The 17,887-nt window shown below is 35.1% G+C and overlaps 2 protein-coding genes across 6 annotated transcripts; both read left to right on the top strand.

Moving 5' to 3' along the window:
* Positions 1-740: 740 nt before the first annotated feature.
* On the top strand, positions 741-7,402 carry LOC109171758 (proline-rich receptor-like protein kinase PERK8). 5 transcript variants are annotated; one of them, XM_019320814.1, is made up of 9 exons: positions 741-751; positions 2,681-3,847; positions 4,221-4,637; positions 4,838-4,924; positions 5,218-5,288; positions 5,456-5,532; positions 5,839-5,986; positions 6,377-6,538; positions 6,610-7,121. In XM_019320814.1, exons 2-9 carry the CDS (start codon positions 2,986-2,988, stop codon positions 6,796-6,798), a joined length of 2,013 nt encoding a protein of 670 aa, XP_019176359.1. In that variant the 5' UTR covers positions 741-751; positions 2,681-2,985; the 3' UTR covers positions 6,799-7,121. The 5 variants fall into 5 exon arrangements, with proteins under 5 accessions (XP_019176359.1, XP_019176361.1, XP_019176360.1 ...); XM_019320815.1 differs by lacking the exon at positions 741-751 and adding an exon at positions 7,159-7,402 and having other exon boundaries at positions 2,322-3,847; positions 6,610-6,842; XM_019320812.1 differs by lacking the exon at positions 741-751 and adding an exon at positions 7,150-7,402 and having other exon boundaries at positions 2,322-3,847; positions 6,610-6,842.
* Positions 7,403-12,078: 4,676 nt separating this feature from the next.
* LOC109171726 (probable isoprenylcysteine alpha-carbonyl methylesterase ICMEL2) lies at positions 12,079-16,614 on the top strand. Its single transcript, XM_019320783.1, has 11 exons — positions 12,079-12,656; positions 13,006-13,082; positions 13,339-13,408; positions 13,499-13,588; positions 14,004-14,078; positions 14,612-14,713; positions 15,353-15,490; positions 15,633-15,698; positions 15,848-15,991; positions 16,138-16,228; positions 16,393-16,614. Exons 1-11 carry the CDS (start codon positions 12,439-12,441, stop codon positions 16,552-16,554), a joined length of 1,233 nt encoding a protein of 410 aa, XP_019176328.1. The 5' UTR covers positions 12,079-12,438; the 3' UTR covers positions 16,555-16,614.
* The last annotated feature ends 1,273 nt before the right edge of the window (positions 16,615-17,887 follow it).

The following is a 17,887-nucleotide window of genomic DNA, read 5'->3' as shown; positions in this document are numbered from 1 at the left end:
CAGAGACCAGATCTGCATATGTTTTTTTTTTTTTTTTTTTTTTTTTTTTTTTTTTTTTAAATAACACTCATTTTTTTTTTAATAAATAACATTCAATTTATAAATACATTCATGAGTTATACAATCTTACTCATTTTCTGATAAATGAACCAAACACAGTCTGTTTTATGGAAAGCAACTAAACACTATAAATGAAAATATTTTCAGAAAAATGACTCATTTTTTCAAAAAAATATGCATTTTCAGAAATCATTTTCCTAGTTTCCAAACACAACCTAAGTTATCTTTGAAATACATGGTATGCCCTAACCTAAACAAATCTTCTATCTATCATTTAAATCCTTTTGTGTGTTGGATACACATGCAAGAAAAACATAACTCAAACAACAAAACTATACGAATTTAGACCATACAATGGTAACATTTCCAGCAAGAAACTAATGATAATTTCTAAATGAAAGGCTCTTAAAGACGTGGAGATTTAAAAAAAAAAAAAAAAAACAAATTAGATGATCATAATATATAACAAGTTTACTTCCCTGTATATATTAAAAAAAAAAAAAAGATCCAATATATACTTATAAACAGACAAAAGAATAAGATCTCTTATTCTGGATTAAACAAATTGGTAAAGGGAATGCCATGGCGTGGTCTAATAATTGAAGCTATGCAGAGAGAGACAACATTAGCAACGCCACTAGTTGTCGTGAGAACATGGGCTTCATGATTTTGTATTTGACTTTGCTTTCTTGTAACTTATAACCTTCTTCACGCTCTATTATTTTATTTTTCCTACCACGTTCATATTTGCATCCTACCAACATTTTGACCATTTAATTTTGTATGTGATGTTGATATAATGCCTAAGTGGGAATATATATATTGGTTATATCAATTTTTTTAAGAATTTATTTCTTCTTCCTAGAAAAACTTAATTTATTTGGCCGCATTACATCAACGTCTGTTGTAAAAAAAAAAAAAATAAATAAATAAATAAATAAATAAATAAATAAATATATATATATATATATATATATATATATATATATATATATATATATATATATATATATATATATATATATATTGTTTTCCTTGTTACAAAGATATATTGTAAAATAACTCAACGTGGTAGCTCAAGTGGCAAATGAGCTCGATTTCTCTCACACCAGAAAAGTTTATATTGTAAAACTCAACAATTATTTGTTATAATTGAGATAAATATTATCTATTTGTCTTATTTTACTGGTCATATTAATTATTTACTAATCAAATCAATCTTTATTTTTTCATAGAAAAATTGTCAAATAAGCCCCTAAAGTTTACTTGAGAAGTCAATTAGGTCCCTAAATTTTTAAAAAGTGCAATTACACCATTTAACATGTTAAATTGAGGCAATGAAGCCAAGAACCGATAAATGACATGCTATTACAGGTCATTTCAGTTCCAACTTCATATCTGGCGAAAATCCAGTCACCGACGAACCGTTGCCAGTCGCAATCTACCAGAGTAAGCAACCAATTGGTCGCCTTCTCCATGGAAGGTGACCACCTTGGATTTTCGCCAATTATATCAAATTTTTAATATGTCGCTGGATTTTCGCCGAATATGATGCGGGAACTGAAATGACCTGTAATAGTAGGTCATTATCCGTTCTTGGGTGTTTAATTGTTAATTTTTAAATATATAAATTCTATATAATAAAACTAAACTAAATATGATGAAAAATCGAATTGTAAATAACTTTAATCAACTTTCTTGGATCAAACTAGATACATTAATTGTGATAGATAAAGAAATTATTATAATATATTATGAGTTAAAACCATTTGAGGTCCTCCGAGTATAGTGATTTTGTCACGTTTAGTCCTCAACTTTCAAATTGATCATATGTGGTCTTTCGACTTTTAAATTTAACCATTCGTGGTCCAAGTTAATCATCCATGATTCTTCAAGTTTTGAACTTTAACCAGTCGTGGTCCTTTTGAAAGGACCATGGTTGGTTAAAATTTAATAGTAGAAGGACTATAAGTGGTTAACTTGGATCACGAATAATTAAATTTGAAAAGCGAAGGACCACAGATGGTTAATTTAAAATTTAAGACTAAACATGACGAAACCACTATACTCGAAGGATCGCAGATGGTATTAACTCAATATATTATATTGGAACTTCTAAAGTGCCGATATTTGCCTTTGATACAAATTCTTAATCTACTATTAAGTACCAAAGTATCGAATGGAGGGTTGAATGAATAAAGTTGGAAGTTACAACGTTCTACAGTAAAATAACATTAAGCGCAATCAACTGAGTTAACAGTCTTCCTGGCGTTCAGACAGGAAAAGGATAATATATCTTTCATATTGATTCTCTCACTGGCTCAATCAAAATCATGTAGGAAAACCATCCCAAGTCGCACCCACGTTTGATGGCATATTTCGTGGGTGCACCTTTCCCACTTTCTTATCTGGAATAAGCTTCTTAGCATGTTTTCTGATATCTCAAGATTCCCACTTGTATTGCTTCATTCTCAGTTCTGGGTGGAAGAGAATCGATGGCGAAGGCAAAGTGGTGAGGCTAGCTTGCTCCACTTCTAAGCATTTCTTTTCGCAGCCTTTGTCTACTGCATTGCTCTGAAATTTTTGATGAGTTTTTACCATTTCCTGCTCAGTTTGGAAGTTTATTGATGAGGTCTTGAAATTGGTAATCTAGGTTTTGATTGCATTAAGATTTGATCACTCTATTTTGGTGATACATAGCAGCACTACTGGGAACTGGGAAGTTTGTATTTGATTTGTTGAGATTTATAGTGAAATTATTGGATAATTGAAGCATTTGAATGGTGGTCCTTGGGATAGTTGCTTCCTTTTTCATGGACTTTTTAGCTTTAATTTTGTAAAGAAAGTGATGCGCACATATCTGTGGTTACTGGTTAGGGTTTGACTGTTGATGAGAAGGCAATCTATTTTTAGAAAGTAGAATCCATGGCTTCTTCTTCATCACCTTCTCCAAATTCTTCTCCTTCTGCAAATCCACCAGTTTCCCCTTCAAATTCTTCTTCTTCAAGTAGTCCTCCTCCTATAACCTCTGCACCTCCCCCTGCTGTTACTGCAGCTCCTCCTCCCTTGCCACCGCAATCACCGCCGCCTTCTCCTCCACCATTAGTCCCAATTCCTCCACTTCCACCTTTACCAATTTCACCCCCACCATCTCCACCTGCTTTGCCACCCCCACCACCTCCTAATGCCCCTCCTCCCACTGTCAGTTCACCGCCTCCAATTTCATCTCCACCCCCTCCATCTGCACCTCCTCCCAAAGCATCACCAGCACCCCCTGTTGCAACGCCGCCTTCCCCTCCTGCTGTTTCGCCACCGCCTCCCGCAAATGTGGGAGCTCCACCCCCTGCTGACTCACCCCCGCCATCGATTGTAAAGCCACCTCCTGCATTGACACCGCCACCGGCTGGTTCTCCTCCCTCCCCACCCTCTAGTAATGCTTCCAATGCATCACCTCCTTCTATTCCCTCCTCACCTTTGCCACCTGATACTTCCAGTCCTCCTCCTCCGAACAGTACATCTGCAACTGGAGCTCCCCCTCCCTCGACGCGGCCTCCAGTTGGCACAGAGAAACCAACAGCCAGATCGACTATCCCTAGCCCAACTACATCCGGGGGTTCTGGGGGAAGTAAAGTTGGAGGTGTGGTGGCAGTTGGTGCAATTTTGGGGGTTTTTGTTGTTACTCTTGTTGTAATTGGGGTATGGTATAAAAGAAGGCAAAGGAAAAGGGAGGCTGCATCTAATCCGTGGTATTTGGCGCCCTCTCCATTTCATTCCTCCCAGAATTCAGGTATTTTTTTTTTGAACATAATGAGTGTGTGTTTATGATAAAAATCCTTCATTTTCAGATGGTCATTAGAATGCAATTAGATTTGTTTGAGAGCTTCATACCTCTCTCTCCTCCACTCCTTCATTGTAGAATTGTTGTGTGGCTTTTAGAGCCAGTGATTAGCATCTGAAAATTTGGTGTTGCAAATGCTATCTCTCAAATCTTAGACTTTTTTTTTTGGTGGTTTTAAAACTACAAGATAGCTTGCACTCCTTGCAGTCAATAAATATATTTTTGATTTGCAAATTTCCAGTACATTTTTAATTTATCAAATGCTGAACACACCAGTCCCATGCCTTATGGATTGAAGTGAATTTGTTGCTGCCTCTTCCAGATGCGTCATTCTTAAGGTCAAGATCCCAACATTCAGTTAATCTAGCTGGAAGTGGTGGTTCACAAAGCAATTTCGTGTACTCGCCTGAGCCTGCTGGCATTGGAAACTCAAGAGCCTGGTTCACATATGAAGAACTAGCTGAAGCAACAAATGGATTTTCATCCCAAAGTCTCTTGGGTGAAGGTGGGTTTGGTTGTGTGTATAAAGGACTATTGGCAGATGGAAGAGAAGTTGCTGTTAAACAACTAAAAAGTGGAGGTGGGCAGGGGGAGCGTGAGTTCAGAGCAGAAGTCGAGATTATCAGCCGAGTACACCATCGGCATTTAGTTTCACTGGTTGGCTACTGTATCTCTGAGCACCAAAGATTGCTTGTCTATGATTATGTTCCAAATGACACCCTTCACTACCATCTCCATGGTAAGATATCTCTACACATGCTTAAATGAGTCTAGAGGACATCACAGATCTACTTTAAAGAGTCAGAAATTTAAGGATGTGATAAATTTGGCTTTTTCCCCCCCTCCGATTTTGAAACCTAAAGTATGGATTAAATGGAATTCCATTTAATCATAGCCATGGCAACCTAACTGAACTTTTTCATGTCTGGGAACATGCAGGTGAAGGTAGGCCAGTTATGGATTGGGAAACCCGAGTGAAGGTTGCTGCCGGTGCAGCTAGGGGAATTGCTTATCTGCATGAAGACTGTAATTAATGCTTTCCTCTGCTTCCAAAGTTTTTGGAGTGTTTTTTTTTTTTTTTTTTTTTCTAGTTATTCCTTTGAAATTCAATCAGCCCAATAACCAAATATGGCATAAGTCTTAGAAAGGTCCAATACAGACATTTAAATAAATAGAAAGGTCCAACTCCGAAATGCCACTACCTTATGCATGCATAAAAAGCGATACAAAAAATAAAGTTGGATAGCATATTATAATGATTTGTCATGCTCTCCTTGTGTTTGCGTTTTGTTTATGTTATAAATTGATATGCTTATCAGGTCACCCTCGGATTATTCATCGGGATATTAAGTCATCTAACATTCTCTTGGATAGCAACTTTGAAGCACAGGTATGTCTGTATACGCTTCTTAAATTTTTGAGAAGATTTTGATGTTTAATCAACTATTGGGGCTATGGAAACCTGACTGAGTCTATATAGCTTATAATTGACACTTTGATATTTCCATTATGTTGTGCTATAGCTTTTATGATATGTGTAGATATCCTTGTTGTCAGGTGGCTGATTTTGGGCTTGCAAGGTTAGCTGCTGATACAAACACTCATGTGACTACACGTGTAATGGGAACCTTTGGGTAGGTGACCTCTACTTAATCTTGGGTCCAAGAAACACCAGTTCACATTGCTATATTAGACCTTATGATTATAGTTTTTTGTATTCAATTTGCTGAAACCATCCCGTTGCATAGCAAAACTTTTGGCATATGTACATCCTGACTCTTATAGTAACTTGACACTCGGGGATGGGCAGATTGTTTTATCAAATAAGCCATAAACTATTGTATCCACATATATTTTTGAAAACTATCTAGGGTACTAAACCTTTTGTCGATGTATACTGCTTTGACTAGGTAATTAACCCTTGCTTAATTGTTTTCCAGATACTTGGCACCAGAATATGCTTCAAGTGGGAAATTGACCGAGAAATCTGATGTTTTTTCATTTGGAGTTGTTCTTTTAGAGCTCATTACTGGCAGGAAGCCTGTTGATTCATCTCAGCCCCTAGGTGATGAGAGTCTGGTCGAATGGGTATGTTCCTCAAACTTATACGTTGATATCAGAGTAATTATCTTATATGCATCTAAACCCTGATGATTAACATTTCAAATTCTCTTCATTGTTGGAAATTTGTAACTCCATCAAATTGTGAAACTTTATTTGCCACCATTCTTAGTTTGTGACAATGATTTTAAAACATCCTTACTCCTAGGCCATGCGTGCTATTCAGAGAGAGAAGAAAACGTGTTTGCCAGCTTCTTTTAGTCACCAACAGACTCTTTTGTGCATTACTTTCTTCAAATCTTTCTATATTCCTTGTGGTCAAAGAGAACAGTGATTGTCTTTTTCTAGCATGTTAGAAATGTGCATAACAACAAAATTCTCGTACTATATCTTCATCAAGAGATTCCTTTGATTCAGGCCCGCCCTTTGCTTGTTCAAGCTCTGGAAAATGAAAACTTTGATGATTTGGTGGATCCTAGGCTGGAGAAAAACTTTGTAGCAATTGAGATGTTCCGGATGATTGAAGCAGCAGCAGCTTGTGTGCGGCATTTAGCTGCAAAGAGGCCTCGGATGAGTCTGGTAATTAGTAGCTAGAGTTAAAAACGAATATATCCCGTTTGGTAGCACTGATAATTCAAATGTGCGTGTAGGTGGTGAGAGCTCTGAATTCCATGGATGATCTCATGGACCTGTCCAACGGAATGAAGCCAGGACAAAGCGAAGTTTTCAATTCACGGGAACATTCTGCACAGATCAGAATGTTCCAAAGGATGGCTTTTGGCAGCCAAGACTTAAGCTCAGATTTCTTCAATTTTTCTCAAAGCAGCTCGAGAAGTTGACACTGGATTCTCATATAACTCTCCTTCCTCCACAGATTTGTATGGTACATATGCCTATAGCCAAACCATTCTCTACTGAAACTCCATTTTTAGCTCGAATGTATAATCTCTGCAATTCTTGTATACTAAGCTTTCTGAACTGTCATGATCGGACATTAAAGTAAATGCCAGCCATAATTTTCTCTTCCCTTGGCTGAAATTGTTAGACTAACACTCTTTTGAGCTCAAGATTCCATTTTGTACAATGTAGAAAGTCAGTTACACATGCAAGAAAACATGAGACCAATTGACTATAAAGAGAATTGGCTGTTCTTTCTGTTTTATGTCTTTCTGTTATGTGTTTTTATGCAGTTTATGCAGGTATTTCCAAAAACAAAGAATAAAGGAACCATGATTTGCTGAGTTTACAGATAAGCTTTTGTCATCCCATATGGTCCTCCATTTTTTTGAGGTAAGCAATTGTCTGGTGAAAGGATAAGCTTCTTCCACTTGACAACTCAGCCTTGACGATATTGCGTGTACCAAATTGGAAACTTGATTTCTTTTCCTTACCATCATCCTTCGTATACTTAAATTTCAATTAATTTAAAATTGTATTGTTTTATTAAGGCCATGTTTGGTAAAATAGTTAGCCTATCAGTCAATTTTGGCTTATTTGATCACTATTAGTTGTTTGACTTGGTTAAAATGAGTGTTTGATTAATTAGCTTTTTGTGACAACTTTTGTTTCAAAATGCTAAAATTCAAAAACCTACTCAAAGTAGTTTTTTCGATTAGCTTTTTGAAAAAGTCATTTTGTATGTAATTAGCTAATAACTAATTTACCAAACACTTTTCTACAATCAGCTAATGTTATCAACTAGTCAAATTTACTAACTCAATCAGCTAACAGTCATTTACTAAACACCTCCTAAATTCTGGTTTTGGGTGACAAGTGAAACTGTAAAAGGCAAGAATGGAACTGGGTTTTCATCTACTTTGGGCGCTCTTTAGGGATATTTTATTAAAATGTTGGTGTCTTGTGAGATCGTTTCATGGGTCTTAATTTGTGACACAAGTCGAATTTAATAAAAATGAGTCATACTAGAATTGTTGATATAATCAATAGTTTAAGCCTTATATATAATATATACTATATATCATAAATGTACTACTTTGTAACAAAATTATAATAGACAATTTATGAGAAATAAAGTAATAACATAACATAATTGCATATATTGTCAATATTTTAAGTCTTATATAAATATTTTATAGAAAAATTGTAATAGACAATTTACATGAAATAAATTACTCACTATGTCTTATTTTACCTATCTTGTACTATTCATTGGTCAAATCAACTTTTTGTTGTTGTTTATTTTCTTTAGTATTTTTTAAAATATAAATTCAACTTTTTTTTTATACTATTCTTCAGTTAGTAGTTTCTAAATATATAAATTTTGTATATTAATATTAAATTTAATATTATAAAAAACTGAATTAAAAATAACACCAGTTAAACTTTGTTAACTGAACCAAACACATAAAATGAACAGAGATAATAATAACATAATATAATTGTAGATATAACCAATACTATAAGTTTTGACTTACCGGAGAATTTGCCTATATTAAATTCTTGAATGCATACTTGAATTTCAACTAGTTTGATATTATGGACAATTTTTTATTATTTTTTCTTTCTAATGTAATGCTTCGGAATTAATTTTTTTGGGTGATGAGGGAATTCTATAGTCATTATTTGAGTATGTGTATTGGGTATTACGAGGTAAACTACATTAGAAAAATCCTGTGTGACGGACTTAACTGAAAGTCTTGAATTAACCTTTTAGTACAAGAATCATGTTCCACTCACTCAGTCACTTTTTCAAGGCCTTAATAACTTTTAAACTTCCTAATCTTAACTTTGGTAGTTCTATTTAGTCATTGCCATATTTTTGTAAGATTTTGACATTTTGAGTTTTTACCAAATTTAGGCCTTCATCATATAATCTATCATAGGAATGTCAATATTAGCTTGAAATGGATGGACGGACTCGATAAGCCTAAAAATTTTTAGAGTTAGGGCCAAGAAATGTTAGCCAGATAAGTTTGATAGTCTGAATGAGCTAGCTTTAAATTTAGTGGGTTAGCCCGATGGCTTGAACCACTTAAGGCTATTCTTTGTTTCACAAGTAATGTAGAACAAAATATATAGAAAATTTATATGTAAGCTCATCTTTAATCATTTTTATTCAATTTGTAAATAAAATTTTAATAAATTTATTACAAAATAATTTTTTTTTTCATGAAAATAAATAATGATTTTTTTTTAAAAAAAACTTATTATAATTTTTAAATTATAGTGTAAATATATTACTTATTTTTAGTTAGAATTTAGAAATGGAGGTATATATTGATTGAATGATCTATCTGTTTATGTTTATTAGTCTAAATGCACTAGTTTATCAAAATTAAAAGTTGAGCCCGCCCAATAAGTCCTACAACTCGAGATTTATGGTTAGGACATTTTTTTTTTTTTTTTTTTTTACCCGACTAAAAAAATCGATAAGCTCAACAACCCAATAAGACTAGCGTGAAATTGAATGAGCTGACCCAATTGACATCTCTAATCTATCCCTCTACTATTAATTTTATGGACAAATTTATAAATTTGAAATTAAGGAACGATGGTCAACTTCATTCATGATTAGAAGCTAGAATTTGAAAACTCTAATAATTGCAAAGTTCAATAAATTTTTTTGACAATTTATATAAAAGAGGGAATTAAATATGATAAAATTGAAGCTAGTTAGGCTCTCCGGGGTGCCCTCCTCCCTCCTATCCAAAATAAAAATAAAAATGATGAAATTGAAAATCAGCATAAAAATGTGGCGTAATTATTTGTGAGGATTTAAATTTAAAAAATGAAGTGGATCACAGATCACTAAACATGGTATTTTCTTTAATGGCACGTTTGGTTCACGGAATAGGTTGGGAATGGCATAACATTCCCAGTAATAGGCCTATTCCTTTGTTTGGTAACCATTTCTATTATCAGGAATAGTATTCCTGGTAATAGCCTATTACCTCAAATAAGGTAATAGCTATTACTAGGGCCCCCCCTGGTATTAGCCTATTACTGAACGCTCAGGAATAGATTTTAGAATCTATTTTCTTTTTTACCCCTTTCTTTAACCTAATTTTTTTATCCTATATATAAATTTATCCTATTTCACCACCGTTGTTGCCACCACCACCACCGCCGCCACCACCACCACCACCACCACTGCCGCCGCCACCACCACTGCCGCCGCCACCACCACTGCCATCGCCACAACTGCCGCCCCCACCACTGCCACCGCCACCGCCGCCGCCCCCACCACCACCGCCGCCCCCACCACTGCCACCACCACCGCCGCCGCCGCCACCACCACCACCGCCACCAGAACCACCACCCAGCAGCACCACCGCCACCACCGCCACCACCACCACAACCGTCGCCGCCCCCACCACTGCCACCGCCACCGCCACCACCACCACTACCACCCCAGCACCGCCGCCGCCGCTGCCACCACCACCACCGCCACTAGAACCACCACCCAGCAGCACCACCGCCACTACCACCACCACCACCGCCACAACCGTCGCCGCTCCCACCACCACTGCCACAACCGTCACCGTCACCACCACCACCGTCGCCCCTACCACTACCACCACCACCACCACCATCACCACCACCGCCACCACCATCGCCACCACCACCACCAACACCGCCACCACCACCACCACCATCGCCACCATCACATATTTTTATAAGGGTATTTATGTCTTTTAAAATATATTTCATTTCTATTCCTTAAATCAACCAAACACTGTAATATAATTCCTAAAGTCTATTCCTTCCGCGAACCAAACAATAGAATACAATTCCTATTCTATTCCTTGCCTATTCCATTCCTTATGGAATAGCATTCCTATTACCTCAAAATTCATTCCGTGAACCAAACGTGCTGTAAGGGAAATTCTATTCACACCACTTATTTTACTATTTGCACCACCTATTTAATAGGTCAAATATTTTATAGGTGATGCTAATTAAAAAGTACTATTTACACCACCATTTAATGTGATCAAAGACTAATATATATATATATATATATATATATATATATATATATATATATATATATATATATATATATATATATATATATATATATATATTACAATCAAATTATTAATTAAAAAAAAAAAAAGAAGTTAACCCCTGGGAAGGCGAGGGACTGCCTTCTCACCGGAGAAGGCAACTAGGCTGCCTTCTCCGGTGAAGAGGCAGCCTAGTGGGTTGCCTTCTCATCGGAGAAGGCGACCCAGGTAGCCTTCTCACCGGAGAAAGCAACCCAGTGGGTTGGCTGCCTTCTCATCGGAGAAGACAACCCAGGTAGAAGGCTATCTGGGTCGCCTTTTCCAGTGAGAAGGCGATGATTTTTATTTTTTTTTAATGAATTAAATTTTGAATTAATTAATTACTACATAAATCTAATAAATACAGTTTTACTAAGGTGGTGCAAATAGTATTTTGACCACTCATTAGACTATTTACACCACCTATGTATTTATTATAAATTATCACATTTTTATACTTTCAATGTACTTTATACCCCATTTTAATCAGATGGTGGTGCAAATAGCAACACCCATCTTTAATCATGCTTGGTAATAATCATGATGGGGTCCTTGGGATAAGAAGATGATGTTTGGTAAATAACTGTTATTTGATAGCTGTTAACTAATTATGTTAGTTGATAGCTGTTAACTAATTATGTTAGTTGATAATTGATTACATGCAAACTAATTTTTAAAAAGTTAGTTGAAAAAATTGTTTTAACCATCTTTTTGAATTTTAATATTTTGATGTAATAATCGACTATAAAAAACTAATTAATCAATTTTTTTTTTTTGAGTACTATTAGCTCTGTTACAATATAATATTTGTTCATAATTATTTTTTCAATCTACTGAAGATAAATTGAAAGTACAAAAAGTCAACACACTGATGCTCGAATCTATGATCTTCCATTTGACAATCAATAATTTATATTAACTGTTTAATATTTTCAAAAAAAAAAAAATATTACGGAGTAACTGTTTAATAAATTCAAACTATTAATAAGGTTCAAATAAGCTAATTAAATGAGCTGATAAGCTATACCAAACAGGGCCATATATAACAAATTAAATTAAAGTCGTGCAGAGTTTACCTTCTTTATGATTACACAAATCCATCGGAAAGCAACTCTTAATCGCTTGAACAAGTTAGTGTTTTTCCCCCAAATTTTGTTGAATTTCGTGGATAAAGTCAATGACCAATGTGGATTTGTTTCTTCACGTTGCTGTGAAGGAGATGGAAAGAAGAAAACTTTACCGTGCAGGGAGAACGATGGCTTTCTGCAACTGAGCAATGCCAGCGATGATTTTGAATATAAACAAACAAAATATAGTCACATGCATGGCCGCCCTGCCTGCCTGCTTGCTTTCACGTTACGATCAAAGCTACTGATTTAGAAAATTCCTTTCCGGATTTGCTTTAACGGAAGCTGAGATCCTGCTCGCTCCTTTATTCCGGCGATCGGAAGAAGCTAGAGCACCAGGCTAATGCAGATTCAGGGCGATCAACCTTTCCTGGCTAGGGCTACGACCTTGGCCGCAGATATTATAGCAGACGACCTGAAAAGCCTCAAACCGTTAAACAATACCGTGCCTGGTCGGGTTCGGCCCAAACGCGAAGAATCTTTTGGCCACGACCTTGCGCACGCGGCCGTCGAGACTTATTTGGTTACTCGCCTCAGTTTCAAGCTTTTTTCCTATCTCGGGTATTATTCTTTCTATTCTATTCTGTGAATCGCTTCTCAGAATTCTTAATCATAAATGCATATGAAATGTGTGTATCCGAAATTTTTGGATTTGGGACCTTATGGATCGATAGCGACGTCCCAGTACATTTCAGATTCTTCGAATGGCACCCTTTTTGTGATACTGAATTATTAGTATGTTGTGATAACTGGGAGCAGGACTCTTGTAAATTGTACTTGCATTATAAATGTTAATGAGACAATAGATTATGTTGCTTCTGTCTGAAGCATTATTGACCCCTTGTGTTTACTGTACTGGGCTCAAAGATTTTGCTTTGAAGATATGGTTTTTAATCACTTCCCCTTTCAGGTTAGGTTATCATTGGATTACACGACTTCTTGGACTTTGTATTTATGCAATGCTACTTATGCCTGGGTTTCTTCAAGGTGCGTATAAAGTGGTTCCGTTTTTCCTATGGTTTATGGACTAATGTTACTTTCGGAATTGTCAATTTCAAATGCTTAATCAAAATATGAGATTGATATTAACAATCTTCAGCATTTACCTAATAACTACATTAACGGATTTGGATCTGTTATTTCATATATCTGATGTTCTTTTTGGATTACATTACGTTAAGTCGTTAATAGTGTCTTAGATTAGCTCTTTGGGCATATAAGTGAATCTTTGGACTTTTTGCAGTTGCATTTTATTACTTCTTTTCACCCCAGGTCCATCGGAGTGTTGTTTATGGTAACAAACCAAGAAATAGGTATGTAACCAGAATGCCCTCAGTTTCATTTTGATTTTTGCACTTAACTAACATTTTGGTCTTGCCCCCTTAATTGTATATGTTTTGCAGAGTAGATATATTTTTGCCAACACCTAGAAGTAGTAGAAGTAGTCCAAAGCCTGTTGTGGCATTTGTCACAGGTGGAGCATGGATTATTGGGTGAGTAAGAAAGCTATCGTAGTTTTTATTTTTATTTTTTGTCTTGTTTTCTTTTATTGTTTAAAACTTTAAATTATAAGAGTGTGGAGTATCCAAATTGATTACAATTTGATTGAACTTTAGCCAACCTCAAGTGCTTTATGTATAAACTCACTTTGCAGAAAACTTAATTGTTATTCGAATACCAGAAAGGAACATGTTAATGTGAATGTGAATATAATTTAAATGGAGTGAGTTGGTTTACTTATAGTATGTCAGTATGTGTATCCAATAATGCCAAAAAAATCTCTATATCTAGTACAGAGAACTTAAAAAATCTTAGCCAGTAAAACTACTCCAAGCTGCTTGTTTGACTTTATGCTTTATTGGACTTTATACTTTTGTTGAGTTTTATGCTTATTCTATGCATATCCAGGTACAGGGCATGGGGTTCTCTCTTAGGAAGACAGTTATCAGAAAGGGATATCATAGTGGCATGCATTGATTACAGGTACCTGATTCTATTTAAAAGATGAGAAACACTCATCCATTGCTATGCCTAATCCAGTAAGTATTCCGCTTGTGGGTCCTAACTCATGCTTTTCTAACTTCATATGAAGCAAAATGGATAAAATATGTTTTGAGTGGTCGGTTGATAAGTTACTGACAGGAATTGACACACTCATTTTGCTAAATTTTGGTTCTGTATTCATATTTAAAGATCATGTGCTACATTCCTTCTTTTTATATATGCATATATACTTAAGTATCTATTATCATATGCAAATTTATTTTCTGTAATTTTTAGTTTTGGCTGCATGATCATCACTTTGTGTAATAAAGAATAAGTGATCTTGCTCCTTTACTTTTGCTTTCTCCAAATAGATAGCATTTTACTTAATACATCATAGACTGATCAGCTCAGCACTCTTTCTATCTCCGAGCATGTGTATGCGGAGGAGTTTGTGTTCAACATTACCTCGTGTCTCTCGTGTTCTCAAGTATTGTTCATAATCAAATAAATAATACTTTTCTTGGATTCAGAAACTTTCCACAGGGAACAATAAGCGATATGGTGGAAGATGTTTCTCAAGGTATTTCATTCATTTGTAACCATATTACTGAATATGGAGGTGACCCAAACAGGTACTCATCATGCCATATTAAATATGACGTTCAACAATCATTTTAGGATCAATATCAAGTTTCCATTAAGATTACTTAGAGGTTCAAAATGGAAGAAGTCATGCTTGGATTGATATTATGTTTTATTAGGTATAACCAAATATTAAGGAGTCTGAAAGAGATAATCATTATTCATTACCCTGTAATAAATAGAAAATGGCCAAACAACCATTTGAGAAGCAGTATCAAGTAGTAATTGGGATTGCTTAAAGCTTTAAATCATAGAAGTCTTGCTTGCATGGATATTCTTAAATATGAAAATCAGTGAAGGCAAGACATAAAATGTCGAATGAATTAAATAAACAGGCATCTAAATATACCCTCCAATGGTACCAAGTTGAACTCTCACATGGGAGGTTGTGGGTTCAAGCCTCAGTGGAGGCGCATTGACTCTCTGTGCTTCAGTAGGTTGAGAAAGTAGTTATGAACAGATACTGCAATGTAATAGAGTTAATAGTATTAAAATATATATATATATATATATATACCCTCCAGTTGAATGCTCAATCTAGGGAATTTCCTTCAAGTTTTCTTACTTCTTAATAAGCCAAACCATATTATTTCATCGAAATCATACTTTCTTTGTACTTCTTTGTGCAGGATTTATCTCATGGGTCAATCTGCTGGAGCACATATTTCTGCATGTGCTCTTGTGAAACAGGCAATTAAAGAATCAAGAGGAGAAAAGGTTTCTTGGAGCGTTTCAAGCATAAAAGCATACTTTGGTTTATCAGGCGGGTAAGTGCGAGTATGGTTACTGCTGCAGATTGGTATTACTGTTTTTCATCCTCTTCATGGTTTGAAGTCACGTTATAAGAAAGATTTTTTTCTGTCACTTAGGATTGACCTAACGACATGTCCTGCTAAATTTTGTACACAGGTACAACTTACCGAGCCTAGTTGATCACTTCCATGACCAAGGATTATATCGCTCTGTTTTATTCAGGTCTCTCTAATCAATTTTATTTTTATTTTTTAAAAATTCTAATCAATTTTCTTCACCAGCAATGCACCAAGTTGGCTTTTGTTTTTAACTTCCTGGTCTCATGTTCTATGGACTATGGTACCATATACTTTGCCTGTTTTTATATACAGTATAATGGAAGGTGAAGAGTGTTTGGAAAGTTTCTCTCCTGATATTATGGCACAAGATCTGAGCTCTAGAAAAGCTGTCTATTTGCTGCCTCATGTTATCCTATTCCATGGCACTGAAGATTGCTCCGTTCCTTCAGATGCAAGGTTAGTATCCATCCAAGGATATGACTAATCCATCCAGCTGAGTCTCGATCGGGCCTATTTGAGTGCCTTTTTGTGACAAAACAGTTTCTTTTCTATATTTTACAAAGTACGATGAAAGAATTTCAGCCATTTTTCGATCTGTGCAGTAAAGCATTTGTAGATACTCTCCATGGAGTGGGGGCTCAAGCTGAACTGGTATTGTACAAGGGGAAAACGCATTTGGATTTGTTCCTCCATGTAAGTGTGATATCGCCTCCATTTTCCCACTATATTTACTGATGTTGACACAGAAAGAATCCATTTCTGCACATACTCGTTCTTGATTCAACATTCACCTTTTTACCATTTTTAATGGTGTGAAAAATTAAAACTGGTAAACGTTATATTTATGTGGTGTGTAGGATCCTCTGAGAGGCGGTAAAGATGAGCTGTTTGATTATCTGGTGGCATTCATACATTCCAGCAACAAAGAAGCTCTCGCTATGGACGCCATTGCCCCTCCAAGAAGACGCCTCATTCCTGAATTTCTGATAAAATTGGCTCGCAGAATCAGCCCATTTTAAGCCTCAAGGATATATAGGTGCCTTGTATAAAATACAAAGGGATTTTAATTTGTAAAAAATATGCTAACTTATTTTGCATATATATATATATATATATATATATATATATATATATATATATATATACTAAAAGACATGTAAGACCATCTCCAACGAACAGGCTAAAACACCAAAATGGTGCTGCATTTGGTGCAAATCTTCTCTAAAGAAGGTGTCAAATGCTATACCATTTTGGCACAAGTGAACAATGTTGCGCCATATATATCTTTTTAGTCTATTGTGCCATTGCTTTTCTTTCTTAATTTCCTTTGCATTCTTATTTTATTTTGATGTATTTAGTTTTTACATATTTTGTTAAATACTTAAAATTGTTTGTATTATTAAATATGAGTTAATACCAGGTAGGGTCTTCCGAATATAGTGGTAGCGCTATATGTAGTTTTAAACTTTTAATTTAATTATTCGTGGTCTTTCAACTTTCAAATTTCAAATTTAACTAGTCGTGGTCTTTCCGTATTTGAAAATTGAAAGATCATGGGTGGTTATATTTGGAAGTTGAAGGACCACATGTGATTAAATGTGGTCATACCAATATACTCGAAGGATCCCTATATTAAGTTATTAACAAAGATATCATCGTCAAACGATTAACATAAGAATGTATGTCATTGACGTAAAACATAACTTCAACAAAATAACATTTAGTACATTTTAAATTAAACACATGCCCTTTCACAAAAAAAAAAAAAAAAAATGCATTTAATACTCTCCATGTCAACCTTCATTTTCTCTCAAATTATCAAAATATTGATTAATTCAAATCCTCCTCTACATGGTTGATCATTACATCTCTATGCATAATATTTTGTTCTCTTGTCGTCATTCTTCTATCTCTACTTTTCATGTTGCATTTTGAGCTTTTAACAATTGAAACTCATAATTTTTTTTAAAAAAATGGATCTTGAGTTTGTTGGAACAGTCTATTGATTTGTTCATTTTCTACTTTCATGTAGATAAGAAATTGATTACATTCCTCGTGGAGTTGGTTTTTTTTTTTTTTTTTCCTATATCTTCCTCCCAGTAGGGCGTCCATTCTAGTCCTAACCTTCAAACTTATCATTTAAATTAACAAAAAAAAAAAAAAAAAAAAAAAAGAAAGAAAGAAAGAAAGAAAGAAAGAAGATAATAAGCCTATAGACTTATCAACCCTATCATATTGTGATTGTGATACCTCAGATGTGATAGTTTAATTTACTTTTGCCTTCTAACACTTCACTATTTTCTCCAAATCTTTTAGAGATACATCATACTTGATCAAATTTAAATCTCTATA

The sequence above is a fragment of the Ipomoea nil genome, unplaced genomic scaffold (genome assembly GCF_001879475.1).
Source record: "Ipomoea nil cultivar Tokyo-kokei standard unplaced genomic scaffold, Asagao_1.1 scaffold0380, whole genome shotgun sequence".
Taxonomy (NCBI): Eukaryota; Viridiplantae; Streptophyta; class Magnoliopsida; order Solanales; family Convolvulaceae; genus Ipomoea; species Ipomoea nil.
The sequence above is the reverse complement of the archived record's forward strand: the minus strand, read 5'-3'. Positions and strand labels throughout refer to the sequence as shown.

Excerpts from the sequence above, each read along its gene's own strand:
- LOC109171758 (XM_019320815.1), top strand. The coding sequence starts at position 2,986 with ATGGCTTCTTCTTCATCACCTTCTCCAAATTCTTCTCCTTCTGCAAAT. Across the intron at positions 4,925-5,217 it reads TGCTTATCTGCATGAAGACT|GTCACCCTCGGATTATTCAT; the intron begins GTAATTAATGCT and ends TATGCTTATCAG. Across the intron at positions 5,289-5,455 it reads ATAGCAACTTTGAAGCACAG|GTGGCTGATTTTGGGCTTGC; the intron begins GTATGTCTGTAT and ends CCTTGTTGTCAG.
- LOC109171726 (XM_019320783.1), top strand. The coding sequence starts at position 12,439 with ATGCAGATTCAGGGCGATCAACCTTTCCTGGCTAGGGCTACGACCTTG. Across the intron at positions 12,657-13,005 it reads AAGCTTTTTTCCTATCTCGG|GTTAGGTTATCATTGGATTA; the intron begins GTATTATTCTTT and ends TTCCCCTTTCAG. Across the intron at positions 15,491-15,632 it reads TACTTTGGTTTATCAGGCGG|GTACAACTTACCGAGCCTAG; the intron begins GTAAGTGCGAGT and ends TTTTGTACACAG.